The 27,204-nt window shown below is 39.6% G+C and overlaps 1 protein-coding gene across 1 annotated transcript in view; it reads right to left on the reverse strand.

The window, feature by feature from the left end:
- Positions 1-3,485: 3,485 nt before the first annotated feature.
- LOC136857511 (uncharacterized) overlaps positions 3,486-27,204 on the reverse strand; it is a 29,326-nt gene continuing 5,607 nt past the window's right edge. Inside the window, exon 2 of the mRNA XM_067136221.2 lies at positions 3,486-4,812. Within this exon, the coding sequence (XP_066992322.2) occupies positions 3,620-4,812 (1,193 nt within the window). The 3' untranslated portion in view covers positions 3,486-3,619. The remainder of the gene's footprint in view (positions 4,813-27,204) is intronic.

The following is a 27,204-nucleotide window of genomic DNA, read 5'->3' on the forward strand; positions in this document are numbered from 1 at the left end:
TGTATGAATATTAGACTGTATTGGAAAGCAATGCTCCTTGGAAACAAATCTAGCTACCTACTAAACTATATCCTTCATGGCTGTTATATGATACTCTCCAAAACCGTCGAAAGCGATTTGGTAGTATTTTCAGGAGCCAAATGATAAATCATCCTTTTTCATGGAACAGACAATGTCGTTATTAAAAACATATTTTAAAAACTGAAATTCGTCTATTTAACATGATGTTCCTTCGTGATGTTTGCCATTAGTAAGTAAGAACTAATATTAAATTTTCTTAAATTTGAAGTATTTGGAGTATATGATACACTTCTCATCAAACTGAATTTAATTTTATGTAATAACGTATTATTTGCATTCACTACATTGTTAGAATATATTGGGTGCAATTAATATTTACGTAATTCTATTTACTAAATGAGCCCCAGCAATTGCTTTCACGATTATACATACTGTATTAACAATCCTCTATTTATTTGGTTAAACTTCATACAGTGATAACACTACCTCATATGTGAGTACTATTCTACTACTAATAATAATCATTATAATAACAATAATAATAATAATAATAATAATAATAATAATAATAATAATAATAATAAAAACAAGAATTCGTATAGCACCTACCCGCGATTTTAGCGATTATAGATGTAACTACAGGTTTTCTTTCAACCTGGTATCAATAAAATGGGATAAAGTCACGCGCTAATTCTCACAAAGTTCGCATTGAACTGTTCAAGTAATCCGGAAAGAAATTTACACAAAAATCATTCCTCCGATAAAATATTATCAACATGATTATCTAGAAATATCATCAAGGACCTTGACCTCGTATACAAGTGACCTTCAAATAAATCATACTACTGAATTTGGGTTCAATTTTGTATTTTTTACAAATACATCACTTTTATTGTCAACTGTATACAAAGATGTTAGCCAATATGGAGCATTATCATGAAAAATAGTTCATTTTACACGAATGTTTATCAACTGCGAAGGAGAATTCTCACAATTTATAAACACTATTGATAATTATCACAATATCGTCGCTGGAAAGGTAAAAGGTTGTATTCCACAAAGCTCTTCCTATCAATTATTCTCCTTAAGGCTGGTCACGCCTCCCAGCCACATATGGATACGCAGTCCATCAGAACAATGTCCGTTGTGTTCGTTTTCCTATGTCGACGATTAAACGAAAATGAACCTTACATGCATTGTACACTAGGAGTGCGTAAATACGTAATGCAAACGTACATTCCTACAGTCCGGTACTGTAAGGTTCATTTTCCTTTACACATGGGCATAGGAAAAGGAACACAACAAAATTTGTTCTGATGGGCTGCATATCCATACGTGGCTGGGAGGCGTGACCAGTCTTAAGGAGAATAATTGATAGGAAGAGCTTTGTGGAATACAACCTTTTACCTTTCCAGCGACGATATTATGATATTCCATTGTTTACGTAGGGCTAGTTGCTCCCTCTTCATTACATTATCTAACGTTGGTTTAAGATCAATAAGCCATGAATAATGATTATACAAAGTTGTACAGTGATTGACGAGGAGGCATCTTTGGGTACTTGGAACACGTAGAATCAATTTCCTCTCAAGAAGTCGAGAAATGTTCGGTCAAGCGTACTTTACTACAGAGCCGGTTTCCTTAAGTCCCCGTCGATACACGCACACACAATTTTATGATCGCCACATTGAATCGTGAAGAAAACGGAGCTGAGTACAACAATGACTTATCATTCTCATTTAGTGCCGGAGATAATAGAAATATCTGGACTATGATGAACTCTTTATAGATGACTCTCAGAAGATTGTTACTAGGGAGCAATTTAGTTGTAGAATCTTCGTACGAGTACTGATTCTTGTGTGAGTGTCTCTCTCTGTGTGTGTGTGTGTGTGTGTATGTGTGTGTGTGTGTGTGTGTGTGTATAACACTCCTTATAATACTGACAAGGGAAGGGCGCGTATCGAAGAATCACGGATATTACGTAAATTATTCACACGCGTTAAATGAGCCAAGAATAGCACCCCGGCTAAAATATTTCGTTAAAAAATTAACTTACGCGACCTACAGAAAACGCTACAGTTCGTGCACTTGAATCGGTGCGCTAGGGTATGCAGGAGTGCGGCGCGTGCTGGGTTCAATCCTCGTGGAACCGCGGCACTAATCTTTTCTGTTCCGTTAGAATACATCGCGAAAATGATGTAGAGACATTAAGAGTATTAATTAAATTCCTGCGTTGATTGTGGATCAATAAACACAGTAGAAAAAATTGTTACGGTAAAAATAATGGTTCATCAGTTTGAGAAGCCACGTTTCACACGAAAGCAAGTTACTTCTGCAACAGTGATGCTCGTGGCAGAAATGTTGAAAGCACAAAGTAGTACTACAACAACCACACCTAACGATATGAGGATAAGGGCTTAATATCACAGGTTCCATATTTTCCTTCCTACGCAAAAATAACGTTTCCATTGTTAATTACTATTATACAAACAACCACTTGTCCCATACAACAACTATAAGCGTATGTCAGGGTGATCTCAAATCAGCTGTTGGACAGTGCGGGTTGAGTTGCGGGTACCGTATGGAGCAGCGACCTACGTAGCCGAGCGCACTGATTCAAACATAGGAACTTTAACGCTTTATATAGGTCGCACGAGCTCATTTCCGAAAGTAGTATTTTGGCCATGGTGTTATTCTTGGCTCATTTAACGTCTGTGCAAAATTTACGTAAGATCGGCGATTCCCCGGTTCGCGCCCTTCCCTTGCAAGAATTGTTTTAATCATAACTTTGAAGTTATAATTTTGGGTAAAGGATAGAATATTGTAAAGAGACTTACTATAAATTACATGCTATTCATAGACAAAAATAATATTGTTTCCATTGATGCTTTCACGGCCTGTAGCTATAGACGCAGGGAGCTAGGCAGACGATTATACTGGAATGATTCCAATTTCCTACTTTCAGCAATATAAGAAATAAAGCCATCATCCATCATTATGCAGGCTTTCATTTTTATTAGCAGTAAAATACAAAGTCTTCCTAAATATAATATATGTAAGGTCGATAGTACTATCCTAATAAATAAAATCGTATTAAATAGCAATGATATTTGCGGCTAGATTCCAGCTATCCATAAGTTACAACCGACCAGAAAACCAACTAACCGCTGCCGTTGTTTTACACCCACTAACTTAACATTACAAACCTCCAGATCTAGCAGGAAAACCTTTGAAATGGCAACGCTGCTAAGCGACTCTCTGCAATGCGCTACATACTGGAACGGCTGGCCAGGAAGACGTTCAACTGCGCATGCGTGCTTGCTTCCTTTCACCTCCCCTCTCGTATGCCACGGCACTCAGCGCTCCCACAGTCCAGGTGGCCTTGAAGTACTGGCGGGCGCTTTGGCCAATCAGAATGCTACATTTTACTTTAATAATTTTAAAATATACGGCAAGAAGTCCCTGAAGACACTCTGCAAATCTACGGGCCAAGAGCTTTCGTTTTGTCTAAATAGAATATTCTCTTACGCACTACATTAGCGTGAATGTATACTGTGTACTAAAATATATATGTATCTTATTAAAAGATTAACTTTGCTTAGTAAGTAAACCAATATTGGTGGTTGTAAAATGGATTGTGATGTCCATGTCTAATGGGATGACCGTGGTGATTGTTAAATGAAAATGGATATTGAGATTGATATCTCGTCATGCTGTTCTCAGCTCCTTTCCCTTCCTCGGAAGTATCTTTCTTGATATCAGATTCTGGAGGTATTTGTGGCACTAGAAAATGTATCTTATTTTTTGGCTTCACATTTTCATTTTCCTTTTCTTTACCACTTTTTACTTCTATGTGGGGATGTTCTTTATGTGGTTTTGAAAACTGAACACTTTTTCCGGCTGATTTCATATCTGGAGTTCGCATACTTTCTACTTTTGCGTAGGGAATATATTCAAAGTCAACAAATTCCTTCTTGTACGTTTTAAAAGCTGGGTTGGTAAATGGGTACGTATATTGTGATGGATATGATTGTGCATAGTAGGGGTATGAGGAGAAAGGTGCAAACCTTCCATTGTACATGGGAAAAACTTGTCTCCGATATCTATTCCATGCAACAGAATTAATTGTATTCGTAACGGGTGGTGAATATCTACTGTTGTATGCATTATAGAGTTGTCCATATCGCCACGGATGTGCAGGTGTTAAATCATACACACGGGGATTAACCCACGGTACAGGTTGAACAGGATACGTTGGATACTCATAAAGACTTCTAATATCCCACGGTGTGGGTTGATATGAATATAATGCATAATTATTCCAGGAATTTTCAGGGTATATTAAGGTATTTTGGGACGTGCCCAAGAAGGTACTAGGGACTAATCCCATGTTAGAGCCACCCGTGTATGCATCTGACTGGAACACTTGTTGAGGCTCACTCTCGACGTCAATCTGAGTTATATAGCCATCTTTTAGTGTTTGAAATGGAACTTGGCGAATGATGGTGGACTTCATCTGTATTTTGCTAGATTCTTCCTGTTGGCTGACAGGAGGATCTGATGATGCTTCCGGTGTATTAGATGGACTTGGCACTGTCTGCGGTACTTCAGTTGTTGGCGAAGGAGATGCACTACTGACGGCAGGCATCCTTCCCGTTGTACGAGGCACATTTGTGGAGACCTGGACTCCACTGAGCCGGTTAGTCGTACTCCCAATGTTGCTGGCAGTAGTCGCATTGATATGGGAGTTGTTCTTGCGTTGAAATAAATCGAAGGTAAATCCACGAGTTCCTGAAATCACAAGGTTTGAAAGTTAGATTTATATAACCATATTGCATAAGTTAATGTATGCTGACTATCCAGTGTAAGACCAACACAACAAACACACTAATGAGCACGAAGTACACACAAGGTTTAGATACAATTTTTATACAGTCTAGGATGTATGCTATCTTTATTTAACACTAGATATTATACGATACTGACGAGAAACCTAAATATTAAGATAATTTATAAGTAGCGAAAGAATTTTAAGGCTCAGTACCTTTAACAGTGTAGCCATTTTCCTACAGACAGTATGTATTTGGGGACATGAAATTAAGCGAAAAAAAAAATTGTTGCACCTTTTGCAGTTTTCTTGTGAGATTACTGCGTTTTGCCACCTTTCCCCTTATATTTCCGGCTCCATGGCTAAATGATTAACATGCTCGCCTTTGGCCGCAGGGGTCCAGGGTTCGATTCCCGGCAAGGTCGGGAATTTTAACCTTAATTGGTTAATTTCCCTCGCACGGGGACTGGGTGTGTGTGTCGTCTTCATCATCATTTCATTCTCATCACGACGCGCAGGTCGCCTACGGGAGTCAAATCAAAAGACCTGCATCTGGCGAGCCGAACATGTCCTCGGACACTCCCGGCACTAAAAGCCATACGCCATTTCATTTCATTTTTCCCCTTATATTACACGCTTCAGCACCGTTTCTCCTCACTTTTATCTGCGTTTTTAAAGGAATATAGAGAATATTTTTTCTCTTCTTGAACAGGCTTTTAAAATTTTCTTTAATCAGAAGTCAACAGCATTAAATATTAAAATATAACTTATGACAATCACCAGTAATTCATATCTCACCAAGAATGACCACCCTGCAGCTGTGAAATCAAATTACAATTTAAACAATGATGCTGCAACTCTTTAAAGTTAGTTCAATTAGTACTGGCACTGCCTTCCTAATACACAGGCCGTATCGTAGAAAGCGTTCCGAGCCCACTAGCTGATCAATTGAAGCGAGCTACGCGAATGTTACAAATTCGACTTGTGAATGTAAATCATAAGGATTGGAGGCATTCTTTGGGTAATTGTGATCGATGAAAGACATAAATTTATAATTAAGTATATTGCATGTTTGTTCTTTAAATGTATCACATCAGGACTTACGTAAACAGCTGTTATTAAGAAAATGAGACCTCATAGTTTAGGTCAGGTATGGTATCTTCACGTGGTAAGTAATATAAATTCAATGGATGTAATACTTCTCGTAGAATTTATTCATTTAATGATATCATATAACACGTTTTTGTGGAAATGTAATGTGTTGCAAATTTAATTACAGTGTGAGAAAGTTCTCAGTTGCCACAATGCTAAGAATTTGTGTGTTCCACGGCAAAAATACAACTATAGACAATATACATTATGTTTTCATTTTTTCTAATAAGGGCAGGTTACCTTTATGAAAACCAAAAATCCCAACCAATAAAATACCTGTTACGAGGAATAAAGGAATATTTTTCTAGAGCCAATGATGAGTTCTGCTTTTGACTTTCTTGAAGCACAGATTTACGGCAGGGCGCTTTATTGTTGATATAGAACAAGCATAAAAGTGGACAGTAACCAATTGAACCTACATATGTTTATTTCTTGGATTAGTAACGTTGAGTACACGCTGCCCTTTCTCCCCAATATTAATGCGAGTAAAAACAATTCCTCGGCAATTTCCGTGAATGTGAGAAATAACTAACAAATTTTGCTGGTCAGTACATTAGTATTTGGGAAAACATGGGTTATTCCTAAACAATAAATGATACAAATGCTTGTTAGGAAGGAAGGTTCTCAATAAAGTCCGTGAAGGTAGTGCTAGAAGTGTCAAGAAAGAAAACAAGAAAGCTACTCTATTTATGGCCATCTAGAGGCATGGAGGTAACGTCTATTATTATTACATTATTATTACTATTACTGTATGTTTGTTGTATCGATATTTGTATTACTGCATAAAACATATTTATTGGGCACATAGACGAGTAGAACATTCAGGGTTTGACCGCGTAGATCGCACTTCATACCTACATCTCCTAAAATTACATAGATCTGAATTACGAGTTACAGCTGTTAGTGATCTCACCTGTAATATTAATACAAAATTTGTGAACGTATCATAATTACAAGATACAGACGTAAGTAGTGGAGCAACAGTGGTTCTAAAACAATGGGTGCTGAATCAACATTTTCCCACTAGGTCATTGACCCTTGGCAAGGTCGTTGACCCCTAGTGCCACGTGCTATTGTTTACAAACCAGACCGCGTGATTTTGTTTACAAACAAGATCAAGTGCTTTTGTTTGACAGGTGTGAGGCGCGGAATTTGAATAAGAGTGCAAGGCTAACCTCACAGACGCCATCTTGGAGCGGCGTAACCTCACTCCACGTGCTTTTTGTTTACTAACAAGACCACATGCTCTTGTTTCGCGTGAGACGTAGGAATTTTTGAATAAGAGAGCAAGGCTAACCTTAGGGGGCCTGGGTTAGGTTAGTGAACAGAGGTCTTTGGTTTGTTGTTTTCGGGGGGGAAGGTGGAGAGGTGGTCCTCTCCTCCCATGCAAGGGCCTAACCTCACAGGGTGGCCAAATTCCCTTCCGGTCACCATCTTTCCAGATCTCCTACCCGACGCCATCTTGAAGGGGCCTAGTTTTACGGCCAAATGCCCTTTCCGACGTCATCTTGCTAGATGCCCTCCCCGACACCATCTTGCAGGGCCTAACCTTATAGGGCCTAGTTTTACGGTCAGATGCCCTTCCTTGCAAGACGCCCTTTCCGACGCCACCTTGAAGGGACCTAACCTCACAGCACATAGTTTTACAGTAAGGTGCCCTTCAAGACGCCATCTTGCTAGATGTCCTTCCCGACGTCATTTTAATTGCCTGGCGTGAAAATGGGAAACCATGGAACGCCATCTTGCCAGATGCCCTTCCCGACGTCATCTTGCGATATTCCCTTCCCAACGCCACCTTGTAGGCTTTACGTCTACATCCGACGGACACATATCTGTGATCACACCCCCTCTTCCTTCTCCTAAAACGCATCTTCACTTAGTTGTGTACACAGTCGTGAGTGAGACAGTGGAGTGAGCGGATGTGCTAAGTAGAGTGCTGAACATGGGCGATTCACTAGTGCAGTACAGGGCAGCTGTAGGAAGGTGGAATGGAGGAGTGAAATGTGAAAAAGTGAGAGGAGAGATAAAAAAAATGGGCAGCAAATGGGTGTACTGGTAACCTTGTTGGTAGCCGCAGTAATAGCAACCTTATTGGAAATAGGTGGAGTTGAGCTGAATCCGGGGTCTGGACCAGTTGGTGCAATCGGATGGGAAGAATTCGAAATGATTAAGGAACTGATCAAAGAAGCATGTCAGGACGAGCAAACAAGAGACCTAATTAGAGAACAAGCCAAGGAAATAAATAAAGAAATACAAGAGTTAAAACACTGTGTTAAAGAGGAGATGAATGTGATAAAAGAGAGAGTGGCTCATAACAGGGAAGAAGTAGAATGACTGAAGACCAAAGTCAGGGATTTAGAGGAGGAACTGAGGCAAGTAAAGTGGTCTGAAAACAGGACAAACCAAGAGCTCAGGAGGAAAAACATTTTTATTTATGGTGTGCCGGAAGGAGACAACGAAAGCAAGGTGGAAATAGTATTTAAAGTGGTAGAAGTGATACAAAGTAAAATTAAGATAAACTTTAGTGAGGTGGACATAGACGATGCATATGGAGTGGGGAAAGTGAAGGGCAGGAGACCGATCAAGGTTAAGTTAATATCAACCCTGATGGCAGAAATAGTGTTGAGGAATACCAGCAACTTAAAATGTGAGAAAATTTGTGTGAGAAGGGACATGGACAATGGCGTCATCAAGGAACAAACCATTTTACGCAGGCACCTAGGCAAAGCAAAATTTCAAGGCCTAAAGGCCTACACTAAAGGGCAGCGTTTGATCGTTAGAGACGGTCGCTGGTGGCGCACGTGGTCACCAGCTCAGCTGCAGGAAATACACGAAAAACACCAACATCAGCAGAGTGTAACGTGTGAGGAAGGAGCAGAAGTAAGCAAGGTAACGCTGACGGAAGTCAGTGATGACGTAGGTGGGAGCGATATGGCAGAAGGAAGAGGAGCGGAGGGCAATGCACTGGAAGACAGCCCTATCGAGCAACGCCCAGGGGTCAGCAAGGGTATTGAAGAAAGAAGACGAGAGACAATGGTAAAGGGTAAAACCCTAAAAGATTTATGGGCAAAGAGAAATAAGTTACAGACTGATAAGGGGGGGCAAGAGAATGGCAAAACGCCTAAAACTCCAGAAGAGGATACGGTAGAAATAAAACAAATGGAAATATCTAGAATGACCAGAAGTAAATCAGGGTATTTAGACTGTAAAAAGTAAAAAATAACCAGAGTTAAAGGTATCATATGTTAATATCGAAGGAATATGAAAAAAAGCCTCCCCTGCGAACCATGTGACCTTGCCGCGGTGGGGAGGCTTGCGTGTCCCAATGATGCAGATAGCCGAGCCGCAGGTGCAACCATATTGGATGGGTATCTGTTGAGAGACCAGACTAACGAATGGTTCATCGAAAGGGGGGTAGCAGCCTTTCGGTAGTTGCAAGGGCGGCAGTCTAGATGATTGACTGACACGGCCTTGTAATAATACTCAACATGGCTTAGCTGCGTTCATACTGCTACATGGCTGAAAGCAACGGGAAACTACAGCCATAACTACCTCCCGAGGACATGCAGCTCTCTCTGTATGAATTATGTAGTGATGATAGCTTCCTCCCGGGTAAAATATTCCGGAGGTAAACTAGTCCCCCATTCGTATCTCCGGGTGGGGACTACACGAGAGGGGGCGATCATCAGGAAGATGGATACTGACATTCTGCGAGTCGGAGCGTGGAATGTTAGAAGTTTGAATCGTTGTGGTAGGTTAGAGAATCTGAAAAGGGAGATGGATAGGCTAAAGTTAGATGTAGTTGGTATAAGTGAAGTACGTTGGCAGGAAGAACAGGACTTTTGGTCAGGCGACTACCGAATTATCAACACGAAATCAAACAGGGGGAATGCAGGAGTTGGCTTAATAATGAATAAGAAAATAGGGCAGCGGATAAGCTACTACGACCAGCATAGTGAAAGAATTATTGTTGTCAAGATAGACACCAAACCAATGCTCACCACAATAGTGAAGGTCTATATGCCTACTAGTTCAGCGGATGATCAAGAAATTGAAAGAATATATGAGGAGATGGAAGATTTAATTCAATATGTAAAAAGTGACGAGAATCTAATTGTGATGGGAGACTGGAATGAAGTGGTAGGCCAAGGAAGAGACGGTAGTACAGTAGGAGAATTTGGATTGGGACAAACGAACGAAAGAGGAAGTCGGCTGGTTGAATTCTGCGTTGATCATAATTTAGTCCATGCCAATACTTGGTTCAAACACCACAAACGACGGCTGTATACATGGATGAGACCTGGAGACACTGGAAGGTATCAAATAGACTTCATTATTAGGCAGAGATTCAGAAACCAGGTGTTGGATTGCAAAACTTTCCCAGGAGCAGACGTGGACTCTGACCACAACTTGTTGGTCATGAAATGCCATCTGAAGTTGAAGAAATTGAAGAAAGGAAAGAATTCAAAAAGATGGGATCTAAACAAGTTGAAAGAAAAGAGTGTGAGGGATTGTTTCAAGGAACATGTTGCACAAGGACTAAATGAAAAGGCTGAAGGAAACACAATAGAGGAAGTGTGGACAGTCATAAAAAAATGAAGTCAGTAGGGCTGCTGAAGATATGTTAGGAAGGAAGAAAAGATCAACTAAGAATCAGTGGATAACTCAGGAAATACTAGACCTGATTGATGAACGATGAAAATACAAGAATGCTAGAAATGAAGAGGGCAGAAAAGAATACAGGCGATTAAAGAATCAAGTGGATAGAAAGTGCAAGGTAGCTAAGGAAGAATGGCTGAAGGAGAAGTGCAAGGATATCGAAGACTGTATGGTCCTGGGAAAGGTAGATGCTGCATACAGGAAAATCAAGGAAACCTTTGGAGAAAGGAAATCTAGGTGCATGAATATTAAGAGCTCAGATGGAAAGCCACTTCTAGGGAAAGAAGACAAAGCAGAAAGATGGCAGGATCATATCCAACAGTTGTATCAAGGTAACGATGTAGATACTTTGGTTCTGGAACATGAAGAGGCTGTTGATGCTGATGAAATGGGAGACCCAATTTTGAGGTCAGAGTTTGACAGAGCTGTGAGTGACCTAAATAGGAACAAGGCACCTGGAATTGATGATATTCTCTCTGAACTACTGACTGCCTTAGGAGAAACCAGCATGATAAGGTTATTTCATTTAGTGTGCAAGATGTATGAGACAGGAGAAGTCCCATCCGATTTTCGGAAGAATGTTGTTATACCTATTCCCAAGAAAGCCGGTGCTGACAGATGTGAAAACTACAGCAACATTAGTGTAGTATCTCATGCCTGCAAAATTTTAACAAGTATTATTTACAAAGGAATGGAAAAACAAGTTGAAGCTGAGTTGGGAGAAGACCGGTTTGGCTTCAGAAGAAATGTAGGAACACGTGAAGCAATCCTGACTTTACGTCTGATCTTAGAGGATCGAATCAAGAAGGACAAGCCCACGTACATGGCATTCGTAGATCTAGAAAAGGCATTCGATAATGTTGATTGTGACAAGCTATTTATGATTCTGAAGATGATAGGGATCAGATACCGAGAACGAAGAATTATCTACAACCTGTATAAAAATCAGTCTGCAGTGATAAGAATCGAGGGCTTTGAAAAAGAAGCAGCAATCAAGAAAGGAGTGAGGCAAGGCTACAGTTTGTTCCCTCTCCTTTTCAGTGTTTACATAGAACTGGCAGTAAAGGAAATCAAAGAGAAATTTGGAAAGGGAATCACAGTCCAAGTAGAGGAAATCAAAACCTTGAGATTTGCCGATGATATTGTTATTTCATCTGAGACTGCAGAAGATCTCGTGAAGTTGTTGAATGGTATGGATGAAGTCTTGGGTAAGGAGTGCAAGATGAAAAATAAGTCCAAAACAAAAGTAATGGAGTGCAGTCGAACAAAGGCAGGTGATGTAGGAGATATTAGATTAGGAAACGAAGTCTTAAATGAAGTAGATGAATATTGTTACTTGGGTAGTAAAGTAACTAACGATGGCAGAAGTAAGGAGGACATAAAATGCAGACTAGCACAAGCAAGGAAGAGCTTTCTTAAGAAGAGAAATTTGCTCACTTCAAACATTGATATCGGAATTAGAAAGATGTTTTTGAAGACTTTCGTGTGGAGCGTGGCATTGTATGGAAGTGAAACATGGACGCTAACTAGCTCAGAAAGAAAGAGAATAGCATATTTTGAAATGTGATGTTACAGAAGAATGCTGAAGGTGAGATGGATAGATCGAATCACGAATGGTGAGAGGAGATCGATTTGGCTAAATTTGACGAGAAGAAGAGATAGAATGATAGGACACATCTTAAGACACCCAGGACTTGTTCAGTTGGTTTTTGAAAGAAGTGTAGGTGGTAAGAATGGTAGGGGTAGACCAAGGTATGAATATGACAAACAGATTAGAGCAGATGTAGGATGCAATAATTACGTAGAAATAAAAAGGTTAGCACATGATAGGGTGGCATGGAGAGCTGCATAAAACCAGTATATAGACTGATGACTCAAACAACAACAACAACACATGGAAAAAGTAGGTAACGAATACTTTAAACAGCTACTGGAAGAAATGGATATTCTTGGACTTGTAGAATCTTGGGCTGATTACAAGAAAGACTTAAAGATAGAAGGGTGTATTGTATGGAGTCAATATGGATCAAGGAGATCCAATAGAGGAAGGATATCGGGAGGAATTTCGGTGGTAATCAAAAACAACTTAAAAAATAGGATACAGCTCTTAGAATCTGAGTTTAAGGAATTAATCTGGATTAGAATATTATTTAGGGTCAATAGCAGGAATGAAATATGTATAGCTTTTGTATATAATCCACCTTTGAGCTTCCCATTTGAGCAGAATGAGTTTTTTGAGAATTTAGCGACAAAACTTAGACGAATGAGAAGTACGTATGATCAGGCAAGCATTATTATTATTATTATGGGTGATCTTAACGCGAGGATAGGGGACAAGAAGTCAGTTTATAGTCAACATGAGGATGAGATAGTAGTAGTTAATAGAAATAGCCAAGATAAAGAATGTAACAGAAATGGAGAAAAACTACTGGAATTACGCGAGGTGGAAGAGCTTTATATATTGAATGGATGGTGGTTCGGTGATGAGAGAGGAAAAGTAACCTATATAGTAGAAAATGGGGACAGTACAATTGACCTAGTTGTAGGCTGTAGGGATAGCTTGCAAGTTATCAAAGAGATATGCGTTAGGGATTGGACGGAGGCAAACCATATGCCAGTATCTCTAAAATTAATGATTCAAGATATAAGAGTGCAGGAGAGAGTTTACGATAGCGCAAAGGAAAGAAAAATACCAGGTATCGTTGGAGAGAAGAACTAGGGAATGAATTTAGATAGTACTTGAATGGAGAGAATTTTGAGATCTGGCAAATAGGTATTGTAAAACTGATAGAAGAAAATAGAGTTGAAGAAGCCCTGAACCAGGAAAGAAAATGTAATTGGAATGGCTGGAAAATGTATGAGGCAAAAACCAGGTAGAACGCAGATAAAATGTGGATGGTATAATGCAGAATGTACTAAGAAAAAGTCACTGGTTATGAAGGCACTTAGGAGATACAGGGAGGCTGGTGGTCAAGTAGCTAGAACGAATTTTGTAGAAAAAGGAAATAATACAGAGAATTTTTAAGAATGACGAAGTCGGAATGGCTACAAAAGATGGCTGCAGACATAAATAAAATGACAGTAGGAAAGTATGGGATAAAATAAATCAGATGACCAAGAAGAAATCAGGTTCACGGGGGACCAATATAAGTCATAGTACATTTTGAGAAATTATTGAATAAAGAAGACCAATGGAGAGCGCATCATGAGGGGATTATTGTCTCGAAGGGCTTGAGTGTCATCTCTGCCTGAATTAGATGAGGCTATTTCGACTCAGGAAATAACGAACCAGTTGCAAGGAGCTAAGAAGGGGAAATCAGGATCTATTTCGGGTATCACATATGAATTTTGGAAAGAGGTGGGAGAGCGAAACGGCATGTGGGAAATTTTGACAAGGATATTCAATAAAATCTTCGAGAAAGGGGTATTCCAGACAGCTTGGAAATAGGGGATAATATGCCATATATAAAAAATAAAGGGGATAGATCAAATTCTGGAAACTATAGGGGAATTACATTATTGGATACAATGGGGAAAGTATATACTGGTATACTAGCAAATAGACTAAGGAACTGGGCAGAGAGACATTCAATCCTGTAGAGATTTCAAAGTGGATTCCGAAAAGGGAGAAGAACACTAGATAATGATTTTTATAGTGAGAACGCTTATTGATAAATATGTAAAGAAAAAAGGAGGTAAGCTCTATATTACATCAATAGATTTAGAAAAAGCATTTGATACTGTTAACAGGGGGGCAGTCGTTACTAGATTGAGACAGGTTGGAGTGTCATGTAAAATGATAAGAGCTATAGAAATGATGTATGCTGAAGTAAAGTGTACTGTGAGAGTGGAAGAAAGTGTAGTAGTAGGAGAGAGTATCTCCAAAATGGGTCTGAAACAGGGGTGTAAATTGTCACCGATATTATTCTTATTGTTCATTAACGATATACTGGAATTTGAAGTTGAGGAAAGATTTGCATTGCCATGTTTAGAAAATCAGAATATTCCTGGCCTTGTCTCTGCTGACGACATACTCCTGTCCACACTAACGCCAGTTGCAATGCAAAAAAGTATTGATGGTATCGAGAAGTACTGTAAAGAATGGAATATGAAAATTAACGCACAGAAAACTAGAGTAATGGTGTGCAAAACAGGGAACAAATTAGCAAAAAAAAAGAAAAATGGTATTTGGAAGAAGTAAAACTAGAAGTAGTTAACAAGTTAGAATATTTAGGAATTATAATATCAGGAAATAGAAATTGGTCTGAACACATCAAGAGAGCAAAAATGATTGGTGCAACAGCCCTAGGTATCCAAATATTAGATAACAAGATGCCTAATATTGATTTTAGGGTACAAAGAAATGTATTAAATGCTGTGATAAAATGTAAAATGTTATACTCTGCAGAAGTGTGGGGCACAGAAAAGGAAATCGCAATGTTTGATTCAGTCACTAGTAGATTTATAAAAATAATTACAGGTTTATCAATATGTACAGCGAATAGTGGAGTTAGATTACTGTGTACAGACATTAATTTAAAAGTGGATATAATTAAGAGAGTAATAAAATATTAGTTTAGGTTAAAAAGGGGAGTAGGGAGAGAAAATCTAGATTTAGCTTACCTGCACAAAATGAGGTATCAGAATGGGTACTGGGCGGGCAATTTAAAGAAAGTACTAGAAGAAATTGGGATGGGGAACTATTGGGACAAAGATTTAGAAGAAAGAAAAGTCTGTAGGGAAGTAGCACAGAGGGTAGCAGATATAGAAATACAAATGCTAAGAGCTGAGGGTAAAAATAGGAAAACTTTGGAGGAATTCATGAATATATATCCAGGTATGAAAATAATACATGATAAATTAACCAAAAGAGAATACAGGGGATTGATATGGTGGATGATGGAAGTTTATAAAAATAAGGCTTTTATTGAAGTGGTAAATACATGTTTATTGTGTGAGAAGGAGTTAAGAAATGCACATTTCTTGAGACAGTGTGAAAGTATAAGAGCATTACGGGTTAAATACTTGGAAGCGGAAGAGATAAATAAGATGGAAAGAAAATCTGAGTATTATACTCTCGTCAAATTTATGAACAGGGAATGGAGAAGGCCAGGGAAACTATCGAAATTATTGACAATTGTAAAAAGACTATGGGAGAAAAAACTAAAAGTGGTGAATGAGGGAAGGGTAAATGCTGATGAAAGTGATGAAAGAGGGATACACAGATATGGAACATTACATAGTTCATGTCAGTAATAGTAAGGGCAACAATAATGATAATTTTAGTATTATGCCCCGTTTATATATATATATATATATATATATATATATATGTGTGTGTGTGTTCAGTTTTGTTCCTTTGCTCCTTACGTATTGTATATTTTATAATTAGTAATATTTAGTTCATTGATAAGTAAGTCGTATTGTATTCCTTCTAATCAAGTTGTTTGTGGTTGTTGGTAAGTCGTTTTGCCTGTCTGTTGGTTAATTTTTCTTCTGTTAGATACGGTAGTGTTTGGCTGGTGACGTAGAGATGAAGAGGGGGAGATAGGCCTGACCTATCTCAAGCTAAGTGCTGATTCAGTACATCTGCACGTGTAGAGTAGAGTAAGGTAGGGAGTAGTATTAGGTTAGAGGAAGTAAGTTGTCAATGAGACAGCGAAAGATGAGCCGAGTCATACCACCGTCTCGGCAGAAGAATACAGACGTGACGACCTACATGTGGACACTTGTGGGCTGTTACATGAAGGGGTGGTGAGGAATAACGTTGACAACTTAAGGGGTCGGTGAGGTTTCGGTTTCCGAGCCTCGTGAGACATGTCTGGTCGTGACATCCCAGGGAAGGGTGGTTTAAGTTCCTCACCAGGGGGGTGTCACGGCCAGACAGATTTAGGATAGAATTAGTATAGATTGAATGTAGTAAGTAGTTAGTTATAGGCTTAATTTAGATGTAGGTGTTGCCCTAGCATGTGAGCTGGTCATCCATCCATGTTAGAGGCGGCTTAGTAGATTCAGTTAGGGGTGAAGCCTTGCATGGTGTCTGGTGTTCCGTCTGTGTGGGGGCCACCAAGTTAGTTGTAAGATTAGAGGGTTGTAGGGTTGGCCATTACATGTGGACTGGTCATCCGCCTGTGTAAGAGGCCACTTAGTAATTTAATTGGTGTATTTTTAGTTATGTCTATAGTTGTTCAGTTTCATTGGGTTTAAGTGTTCTTTGTTTTATGTAATTTAATTGTGAACATATATCTGGGCTAAATGCCTCCATTGTTCAATAAATGTTCATTCATTCACTTAGTTGTGTACCTGTGTTATCGTGAGGTCTGTTCAAGGCTTTACCTCTCCCTCCTCATCGTCTGACCCTAGTTTTACGTATAGATGCCCTTCCCTCCTCCTCCTCCTCCTCCTCCTCCTCCTCCTCCTCCTCCTCCTCCTCCTCCTCCCTATCGTCTGCCCCCAGCTTTACGGATACATGCCTTCCGTTCTCCTCCTCATCGTCTGGCCATTCTCCTCATACGCCTCCTTGTCGTCCAGCCCATTTTACGGTCAGATATCCTTTCCCCCTCCTCCTCATCTGACGCAGTTTCACAGTCAAATGCCCTTATCTCCTCATCTGGCCTAGTTTTACGGTCAGATGTCCTTTCGTCCTCCTCCTCATCTAGCCTAGTTTTACGGTTAGATGCCCTTTCCTCCTCCTCATCCTCCTCCTCATCTGGCCCATTTTTACGGTCAGATGTCCTTCCCTTCTCCTCATCTGGCCTAGTTATACGGATAGATGGTCTCCCCCCTCACAGTCACCATTTTGGAGGTGCCTAACCTCACAGGATTGAAAGCTCTACTCAATAACTTACGTCTCCATCCGACAGACCAATTACAATGAACACACCTTCTCTTCCTCCGAAAACGCATCTCTATACTTAGTTGTGCACATGTGTTAGAGGTTTTAACATGCACGAACACGTCGATATTTTTATGCATGTTTAGAATTGTTCGTTACCAAGGTTACTCTCTACAAAACTCAAGCCTTTATCTGCACTTGGAGGAGTCGAGTAACGAACCCCTTACGTACAAGAGCAATGCTGATCACATAGACCATTTGGAGGTGGTTAATCACCATCCTCATTGGAGGGTCCTCCCTTCCTTACATCAACCTTATTAATGAAGATCAATAAAGTCAAGATCGATTTTTATTAATCGGGTGCCCTTCCTGACGTTAGAGAAGATATCCGGAAATGCATTGTGAGCAATATGGCTGCATGCCTGACAATTGTTTTATCTTTAAAACATACATTGTCTTTCGCAACCGCCGCTATGATCAACTCACTCTTCCTACAATCAACGGCGCAGTCTCCAGAGAAGGAAGACGAGTCTCTGCAGAAGAAGACAGACAAAGTAGCGTCACTTTCAACACTACTGCGATTACCGTCAGCTGAAAAGCGCAATCGCTATCAAAAATTCTGGCAAAACCCTCAGGACTTATTGGACTACTGGTCGAACGATGGAGTGTTCCCTATAGAAGAAGAGATTCAGTGCCTGAAAGATTCATTTGGTACGATTCCTTGCAACCAAGAAGCTCTCCTGAACATTCCGGTGAAGCGCAAACTAAATGTCTAGGGATGTTTGGAACCCTCGAAGAAAACAGAAAAATTAACGCCACTTACAACACCACCGCGATCACCGCCAGCTCCGAAGCGCAACCACCATCAACAATTCTGACAAAACGCCCAGGACTTTTTGGACGACTGGTCGAACGATGGAGTGAGTGTTCTTTACAGAAGGAGAGATTCAGTGTCCGGAAGATGCATCCGATACGATTCCTTGCAACCAGGAATATCTTCCATAAAAGTGTAAGTGTTTTGGATGATTTATTGAATATACAATTTATTTATGATTTTGTCAGAACTCAGTGCTTTTACTTGATGTACTTTGCTTACTTGATAAGACTATACTGAAGAAAAAACTGTTTAGAGATAGTAAGTCTACCAGGTGCTGGTAAGAATAATTTTTTCGTTTCAGTGTGTAACTTTTATATATCATGGGGAACTGTTGAAAATGCTTCACGGCATAATTCATTTCCATTAAATTGCGCATGCAACAAGCGAATTAGAGTGTTTAATGATCTAAATTTCGAGGACAGTTTTTGGAAGAAGCAATGAAACAATTTGGCGGTGATACATTAGCAGTACGAATAAAGTTTTAAAATGATAAGTGTATCAATAGGACGCGTGTATTGTTTAAGTAATGTGTGAAGATTTCCTACAAATGCTGCTTTTATTCAAAGAATGTTTCGATATATATGGGTGTCTGCTCCATTATTGAAAGATAATTATAAGAAAGTTCTCCTATATACAATTTTGTATCTTTGTTTATGAAGTTCAGTATAGTCTTTGAAAAAAATACTAATTTAGTTTAACAAATACCCTTTATTTCTTTTTACAATTCCATATCTGGTGAACAATACAAAAAGAAAAGCCTATGTTGTTGGGAAATTAAAACATTTTTGTTACCACTTACAACAGGCAGGGGGTAACGTGACAAAAGTCTCTAACCTGGCCAGGAATCGGACCCCGCAGCAAACCACCCGGCAGATTCAGGTAAAAATCCCTGACCTGGCCGGGAATTGAACCCGTGAATAGCATTTCCTGCCACAGTAAGGAGGGTAAACGGATTAAGAAAGAAAATTATTATTATATGATTATAAATATGGTAAGTACAATGTGATTAAATACTATAATGAATGTGTAAAGATGATGAGACACTTATGCAGGCTGTGTGTCATTTTTTAAACTAAGCTTATGTTTTATACCCAGCTCGGTTAATTTTTATATACATACTAGCAAAACACTACAGACGTTGTACCGATGAATTTCGTTTCTAAGATCAAAAGGTTTATGCAATTGGCCCTAGTATCAACAAATCTCACACCCACTTTCCCCCATACTCATTCCATAGTCTCGTTTTAATTCCTAATTACCCTCCCGTTAGTATACAGATTTTTATTGCAACTACTTACAGACAGAAAAAGCAAGCAAGATATTGTCTAATAAGAATAGTTATGCTACAATTATAAACTGCAGTTAAACCTATCAAACACTGGATTCTACTTACGGTGCTAATACTACATTCAATTGCTCACACACATCGACCCGTACACAACAAAACGTTCTTCAAGGAGTGCAAGATGTGCACTTGTCATGGCCTCTAGGGACATAGGCCCTACCTAGGTGATTACTCTTACAATGGAGTTTCATAACTGATTTGCGAGCCATTTTTGCGCTCACGTTATTCATCTCAGCGACCGCGAAAACTATGGATGCTACATTAATAATTCACCCCCCCCCCCATTCCAGTCCCACCCCTAGGTGTGCTATTCGGGATGAACTTGACTTGAACAGCAGTTTGAGTGTCATAGCTCATCTCAGTGATCCCTAAAACTATGGATAGGACACTAATATCGGTCTTTTCGATTACTTTTACATTTCAACCTCTCCCCTTGGGTAGGGAGGGGTGTCCTGCCCCCACACTATTTGATACAAGCAGAAATAACTTTTAAGAAACACATCATAATCTTCACATACTGTTGGGTAGGCAACCCGCTGATCGGACTTGTCTTACGATTTGCTTATCTTCCCCTATTTTATTTTTCACCCCTTAGTGCCGAACTACCAATCAGATTTCGTTCAAACCACTTCATAATCCCTCTCCGATGTAATAAGAATTAACTATGAATTATTTAGCGAAACCGGTCCAGTAGTTTTTGGGTCTATTAGCTTCAAACATACCAACATCAAATTATGTATATAGATGTCATGCCGTTAGCCAACTGCAAATGATAGGTGAGAATAGGTAATGGGAATGATATAAGTACAAGTTTTTACTCTCCGTTGGATGGAGACGTATAGCCTTGTGCTGACCTGTTATTGCTTTCGCTATGTGTTGGCTATTATTCGATCCGCCTCTACGAGGCACCCCCATTGTCCGCATCCCTGACGATGATTTTCCATGGTTTCCCATTTTCACACAAGGCATATGTTGGGGCTGTACCTTAATTAAGGCCACGGCCACTTCCTTCCCACTCCTAGATCCTTCCTATCCCTTCGTCGCTATAAGACCTTACTGTGTCGGTGAGACGTAAAGCAATTTCTAAATAGTACTGAGGGGAAGAAGAATGGCATGTGACCTCTGAAGAGGCCTGGAGTATCTGCCATACTAGAGACTGCACATGACGTCGACTTTACAGCTATGGATAGTCAAATAAGTAGAGGTAGGTACGTGATTTTCCGTTTCCCATCCTCCTACATACCCCCTGTTCTGTATAGCAAAGTGCAAAATTGAGGTAAATCCAGAAATAGAGCCAAATTTAACGTATAAGATATAGAGATACGACAAAAGGTCATAGGACCAAAGTTGTAAATCACTACAAATTGAACCCTAGATTGTGCCGCCCGTTTTGTGATACAACTTGCCGTTTAGCCACGAAATAGGCTACATCGAAAGGAAGGTCTGCACCGTCATTAAATTGCCTCCGTATTTCGATATTTTCCGCGGGTAAAATATAACATTTTCAAACTTCTCGTAAATTTTCCGTCGGTCACAGGCTAGAAGCTATAATGTTGACAAATTTCCATTTTCTAACTTGTCTGAGAGATTGTGCTGCCATCCTGATATTGGGAGGGGGTTAAATATTAGGATTTTCTGGAAACTTTTAAGCCCATGAAGCCTATAGGTTATCGTTCTGGATAAATATCACCGACTGTGTTCTTATGCAGATTTGAAACTCCCAGCGTGTACCCCTCAGAATTTTGAGAATTATAGATTTTTCTAGGGATCCTGAAGTCATCAGCTTGTCTGATACCAAGTTTTAAGTTTCTAAGATGCCTAGAATGGTCTCATTAACTTACGCCTGTTTTCATGTTTTGCCCTGTTATATATATACACTAGCAAATGTACCCGTGCTTCACTACGGTATTCTACATTGTATTCGAATATCGAAATAAATACTGTACATGCAGTAAATAAGATTGCTTTCAAATTTCACGTCTCTTAGCGTTATCCGAGAAACAGCATAGGGAGGTCCCCATACGCTCTTTCCAATGTAAAGTGTTTGTTACGGATTTGTGATACAACGGCAGGCTCACTTGCCTACTGCCATTCACAATCGAGTTAGGAAGTTTACATTATAATAGCAGGCCCCATTGCCTACTGCGCGATCACAATCTATTTGGGGAGTTTTCGTTACAATAGCAGCCCCCATATCCTAATTCCAGACGGATGACAGTTGAGGGGTTTCTATTATAATGGCAGACGACTACCCTACTATCAGCCGAAATTGAGTTGTGCAATTATCATTATAATGTCAGGCACCTTTTTATACTGTCAGCCAGCTTACTGCCAGACACACGAAGTTTGTGAGTTTCCATCAAAATAGCAGGCCACTATGCCTAATGCCAGTCAGATTTAGATGATGACATTTGTTTCTAATTGCGTGCACCCTTGCCTACTGCCAAACACAATCGGGTAGGGGAGTTTTAATTAAAACTGCATGCTCCCTTGCCTTCTGCAAGTCAAATCGAGAAGTGAACTATTCATCATTGTAGGCCTTCCTTACTAATGCCAGTTACACAGGAATTGGAGAAGGACCCCATTCCTACTGCCAGTCAAGGTCGGTGTGGGGAGTACTGATTACAATAGCAGACACACCGTTTCTCGGTCGCTAAAATCGATATCAGTGAATATATATAGATCGACATTCGAAAGTAGATGCGTGTTTATAATATTGCAGATCTTCATTTACAGATTAACTGCTGCTAAACGTACGTCATATAACAACTTTTCGGATATATGCGCTGGACTTAACTTGCAAAACTGATCATTCATGATATCTCCTTTATTAATCCTTCTGACGAAAAAATGCACATGAAAAAAGTTTGCGAGATGGAATTCCATCACGTTTGGTCGACTTCCAGTCAGGTTGTTCTTGTACTGTATATATTGTGGAAGAGTAAAATCACCATTTCGGTTCCCTATAAACCACCAGCCCATTCCGGGAGCATGAAATGTTATTGACCTTAAAAGCCTACCTTTGGACAGGTGGATGGTAAATACAAAGTTTGGTTCGAATATCTTCAGTAGTTATCAAGTTGTAAGAAATACGCTTTGCACGCACCCGCTCTTGAGTTAAGTTCCATCGGACTTGTACCGAAAAACGGTCCGTTAATGATATCACCCTTATTAATCCTCGAATCGAAATGATGCATATGAGAAAAAGTTTAGAAATTAATTTCCATCAAGGCAGGTAGATTTCAATTAAGTTTGGTTGTGAATATTTTGTGGGAGTGTAGAATCATGATTTCGGTATCGTATAAACCCCCAGTCAGTTCAGGGATTTAGAAACAATATTTGCCCTAAAACCTACCCAAGGATAGGTGGATTCTAAACATGAAGTTTGGTGGAAATATATCCAGTATATTCTAGCACTCGCGTACATACGGAGTAATTAAGGAAGAAAATAATACAGTTAAGAAAGTTGAAATAAATAGAAAATGGATTATAACTGAAGACAGCTGGATAATGACAAATATGTAAATGCCATGTGAATGTATTGGAAAATCAAATGTCCCTCAATAAATTATGCTGGTGTGAGTTATGGATATAATAAGCGGTAACAGAGGAGAAATTTAGGCACAGTGATTTTTAGGTAACCAGATAAGAAGATGACTAATGGTGTTATTACATAACTTATTCGAGGGCGGTTATAACTTCCAACGATATTCCGCCAATATCCCGCAGATAGGCCGATTGACGCCTCTCTTGCCTTCTACGCAAGGAACAACCACGAATTTAAAGGCATGATGAAGAAAATGGTAATACGTTACTTCCCTGCTGGCATGCAGTCCGAGTCGTTGCCATAGAAACCTGTAGGTTCGTTGTCGGTTTGTCGGTCACTCAATGCAGAGCACGATACCCGCAGAAAATAGTAAATTTCTCCGTCATGTGAAGAGTAAGGTACATTATGAACATAACGAAGGTTGTTTATAATGAAGAGACGTTTCGCATACGGTCCACGAAGTTTACAGAAAATCAATAGGATAAGAGAAAATGGAGGAAAACCGTTCTGGTTTTCCTATAAACCCCCATCTATTCAAAGATTTTAAGATGATATGCATATAGGAACCTTCCTCGGGATGAGTATACTCCAACTATGAAATTTGGTTGAGATCTATCCAGTCGTTTCGACGTGATGGTGGAACAGACAAGCAAACAGACAAACAGACAGACACGATAAGTAAAAACCACCGATTCGGTCTTGAGTTGACCTACAAAGGATAAATATCTGAAAAACTGGCAAGACGAAAGAAATTACAGACAGCGGATCCCCTACAACTTTATTTATATAGATAGATAAATCGTTTCATTCACGCTTAGTTAAATGGGAGTTAAGGGGGAAACCTAAAATTTAATTTTCAAATATTTATGTTATTAGTGGTCCTATCGGTAAATACTACATAAATAAAGTTATATAAAATTAAATTTCCTATCAATGACTGTATATCTTATACATTTTACTGTACCGCCTATGATAACAGATAACATGAATTTTTATTTTTGTTGCTAAATCCATTTCAACGCCGAGCCACGGGTATATGGGTAAACACAATTTAATGAAAATCAGTATTTAGAGTCGGAGAATAAGAAACTACAGTCTAGGCTATAAATAATTATATTTTCCCAGGATGAAATGGTAGTTTAGGGGAAGGTGCATATAATTTAATTTTTAAATACCTACTGTATGTTATTGGTCTTATCGAAAAGTACTACATAACAAAATTATAGAGAATACAATTTCCGATCATTAATGTTTCATTCAGTTTTTCCGTACCAATTCTGATAGGAGTGGTATTTCAGAATCTGAAGAAAACTGGCTGATGTACCCTTGCTTCGCTACGGAATTCTTCATTGTATACAGAATTGTAGGTTAGGTAGAGTACACGTTGTGAGTAAGACTGTATTAAACTGCATAGCTCTTAACGGTACCCCTAGAAACGCTGCGGCGAAATCACCAAACGTATTTTCTCATTTGAAGACTGCGTTAGGGAATTTTCATTGTAATGGTAGGCCCGCTTGTCTACCATCAGTCACAATCAGGTTGGGGAATTGCATTATAATGGCAGACACTCACTCTCCACCTGCCTTTTTACACCCTCAGAAAGACTGTCTTAGTGGTTTTCCCACCTGAAATGAACACGCGTCATTACAATGACGTCAAGAGAAATGGCGCGAGTAAAAGCAATGATTTCACATGAAATACTCGATAAAATGAAAAAAATTACGCATTTTATCACTTTTAACGAACAGTACTACGCTGCCGATCTAACAGTCCAAAGTTCCAGAGCTGACCTGACCAGACCGGAGATAGATAGATTGAAAGTGTACATATTCCCATAAAGAGGGCCGAATGTAATGATTCGCCAAGTTTTTATACCCAAAGAGGGCTTCCCTCAGCTGAAATCCCCCTGTGGGTAGGAGCGGTAGAATAACGCACACGGTATCCCTTGCCTGTCGTAACACGTGACGTCAATTTGGAAGCGTGGGCTGGCAACTACGAGGCCTTAAGCTGAGTTCTAGCATTGCTTACACTTACTTGCCCAAAGCTCCTCACTTTGATTTATCCTATCCGACCTCCCTTGGCCACCTCTTGTTCTTTCCCGACCCTGACGGTATTAGGTTTGTGAATCCTAGGGAGTTTTTCATTTTTATGCCCTTCGTGCCCCTATTATTTGTTTGGCCTATGTATTCATTAATGAAATGACGTCCCCTTGCATTTTCCCTCTGAATAGTGTAAATAGGGAATGGTTGCCTAGTCGTACTTCCTCTTGAAACAATAATCACAACCACCTCCACCTGGAAATATGAATGGCCTCCTGTGAGCTGACATTGCTATGGTTACCGCCGGTCATTTCTTGATCTGATTCCTAGAGCGGGGTTGGTGTGGAGCCTACATCTCTAAAACGGCTGGTTCTAGGGTCTTAAAACGTGATTTCCAGGGTCTCTAGGAACCTACTGAGATTTGGTTCTCGCGTCTTGAAGCAGCTTTTCTCGACCTCGTACGATATATTCGATATTTCCCCTCATTTATCCTACGCTTATTCCAAAACGCGAAAATTTACAGAATGGAGAGAGCTGTTCAAATATCTCGTAGACATTGTTACCCGCAGGATCCTAACATATAAGTATAACAATTTTGGTTCGGATTGGTGAAATGATATAGATTTGTGGAAGGAACAGACACACTAATAGGCAGGATATGAACATGAATGACTTCTAGCTTTATATACAGAAACTAGTAAATGTACCCGTGCTTCGCTGCGGTATTCTACATTGTATACGGATATGGAAGTAAATTACTGTACACGCAGTGAATAAGACCTTTTAAATTATGTGTCTTTTAGCGTTATCCGAGAAACAGCATGGGGAGGTCCCCATACATGGTTTCCAATATAAAGTGCGGGTGGTGGAGTTGTAATGATAACGGCAGGCCCACTTGCCTACTGCCATTCACAATCGAGTTGGAAAGTTTTCATTAAAATAGAAGCCCCCCTTGTCTACCGTGCGGTCACAATCGATTTGAGGAGTATTCGTTACCATGTCATGCCCCTTTTTCTACTTCCACACACAGTCGGGTAGGGGAGTTTTGAAGAAAATTGCATGCCCTCTTTCCTTCTGCCAGTCAAACCGAGAAGAGAAGTATTCATTACAATGGTAGGCCCTCCTTACTAATGTCAGTTACACAGGAATTGGAGAAGGATCCCATTCCTACTGCCAGTCAAAGTCGATGTGAGGAGTATTGATTACAATAGCAGACGCCCTCCTTCTGACAGTCACTATCGATTTGTATAGTATTAATTATAATGGCAGACATTCCCTTTCTAGATCGATAAAAATTAACTTCAATGAATATATATAGATCGACATACGAAAGTATATGCATATTTACTATATTGCAGTCCTTCATTTACAGATTAACTGCTGCTGAACGGTGCGTTATATCGACAAACAGATTGCACCATAAGACGCCTCATTTAGTGTTCTAAATGGTTGATCCTTCATTTTCTCCTGTCTCCTCTATTCATGGCCCTGAGGTTCACTCAGCCTACACCAAAAATAACTACTAGGTTAATTCCTGGGGGCAAAGGCGGCCGGGCGTAGAGCTAACCACTCTACTTCATCAAGTGTCGAGGTTAAGGACAGTGGAAGCCTTTACCTTCCACCTCTCCAAGGGCCTTCATGGCCTGTACGGAGATGACTTTGCTTTGCTTTGCTCCTCTATTTACGGGTTAGATTGAGTTAAAAACTTTGAAGAGGTGAAATTTGGGTAAGGTTTTCAAACCCTTTAATAAATCCTGTTTACAACTCCCCCCCCCCCCAAACCTTAAATATTTATTCTGGAAGCAAGAATGTGCGTAATTCTTAATTTTTAAAAGAGATTAGTAATACCACTTTTCACGTCTGTAACATGTTAAGTTTTTCAAATGTACTGTAGATATACT

Source organism: Anabrus simplex, chromosome 1, assembly GCF_040414725.1.
Source record: "Anabrus simplex isolate iqAnaSimp1 chromosome 1, ASM4041472v1, whole genome shotgun sequence".
NCBI classification, from domain to species: Eukaryota; Metazoa; Arthropoda; class Insecta; order Orthoptera; family Tettigoniidae; genus Anabrus; species Anabrus simplex.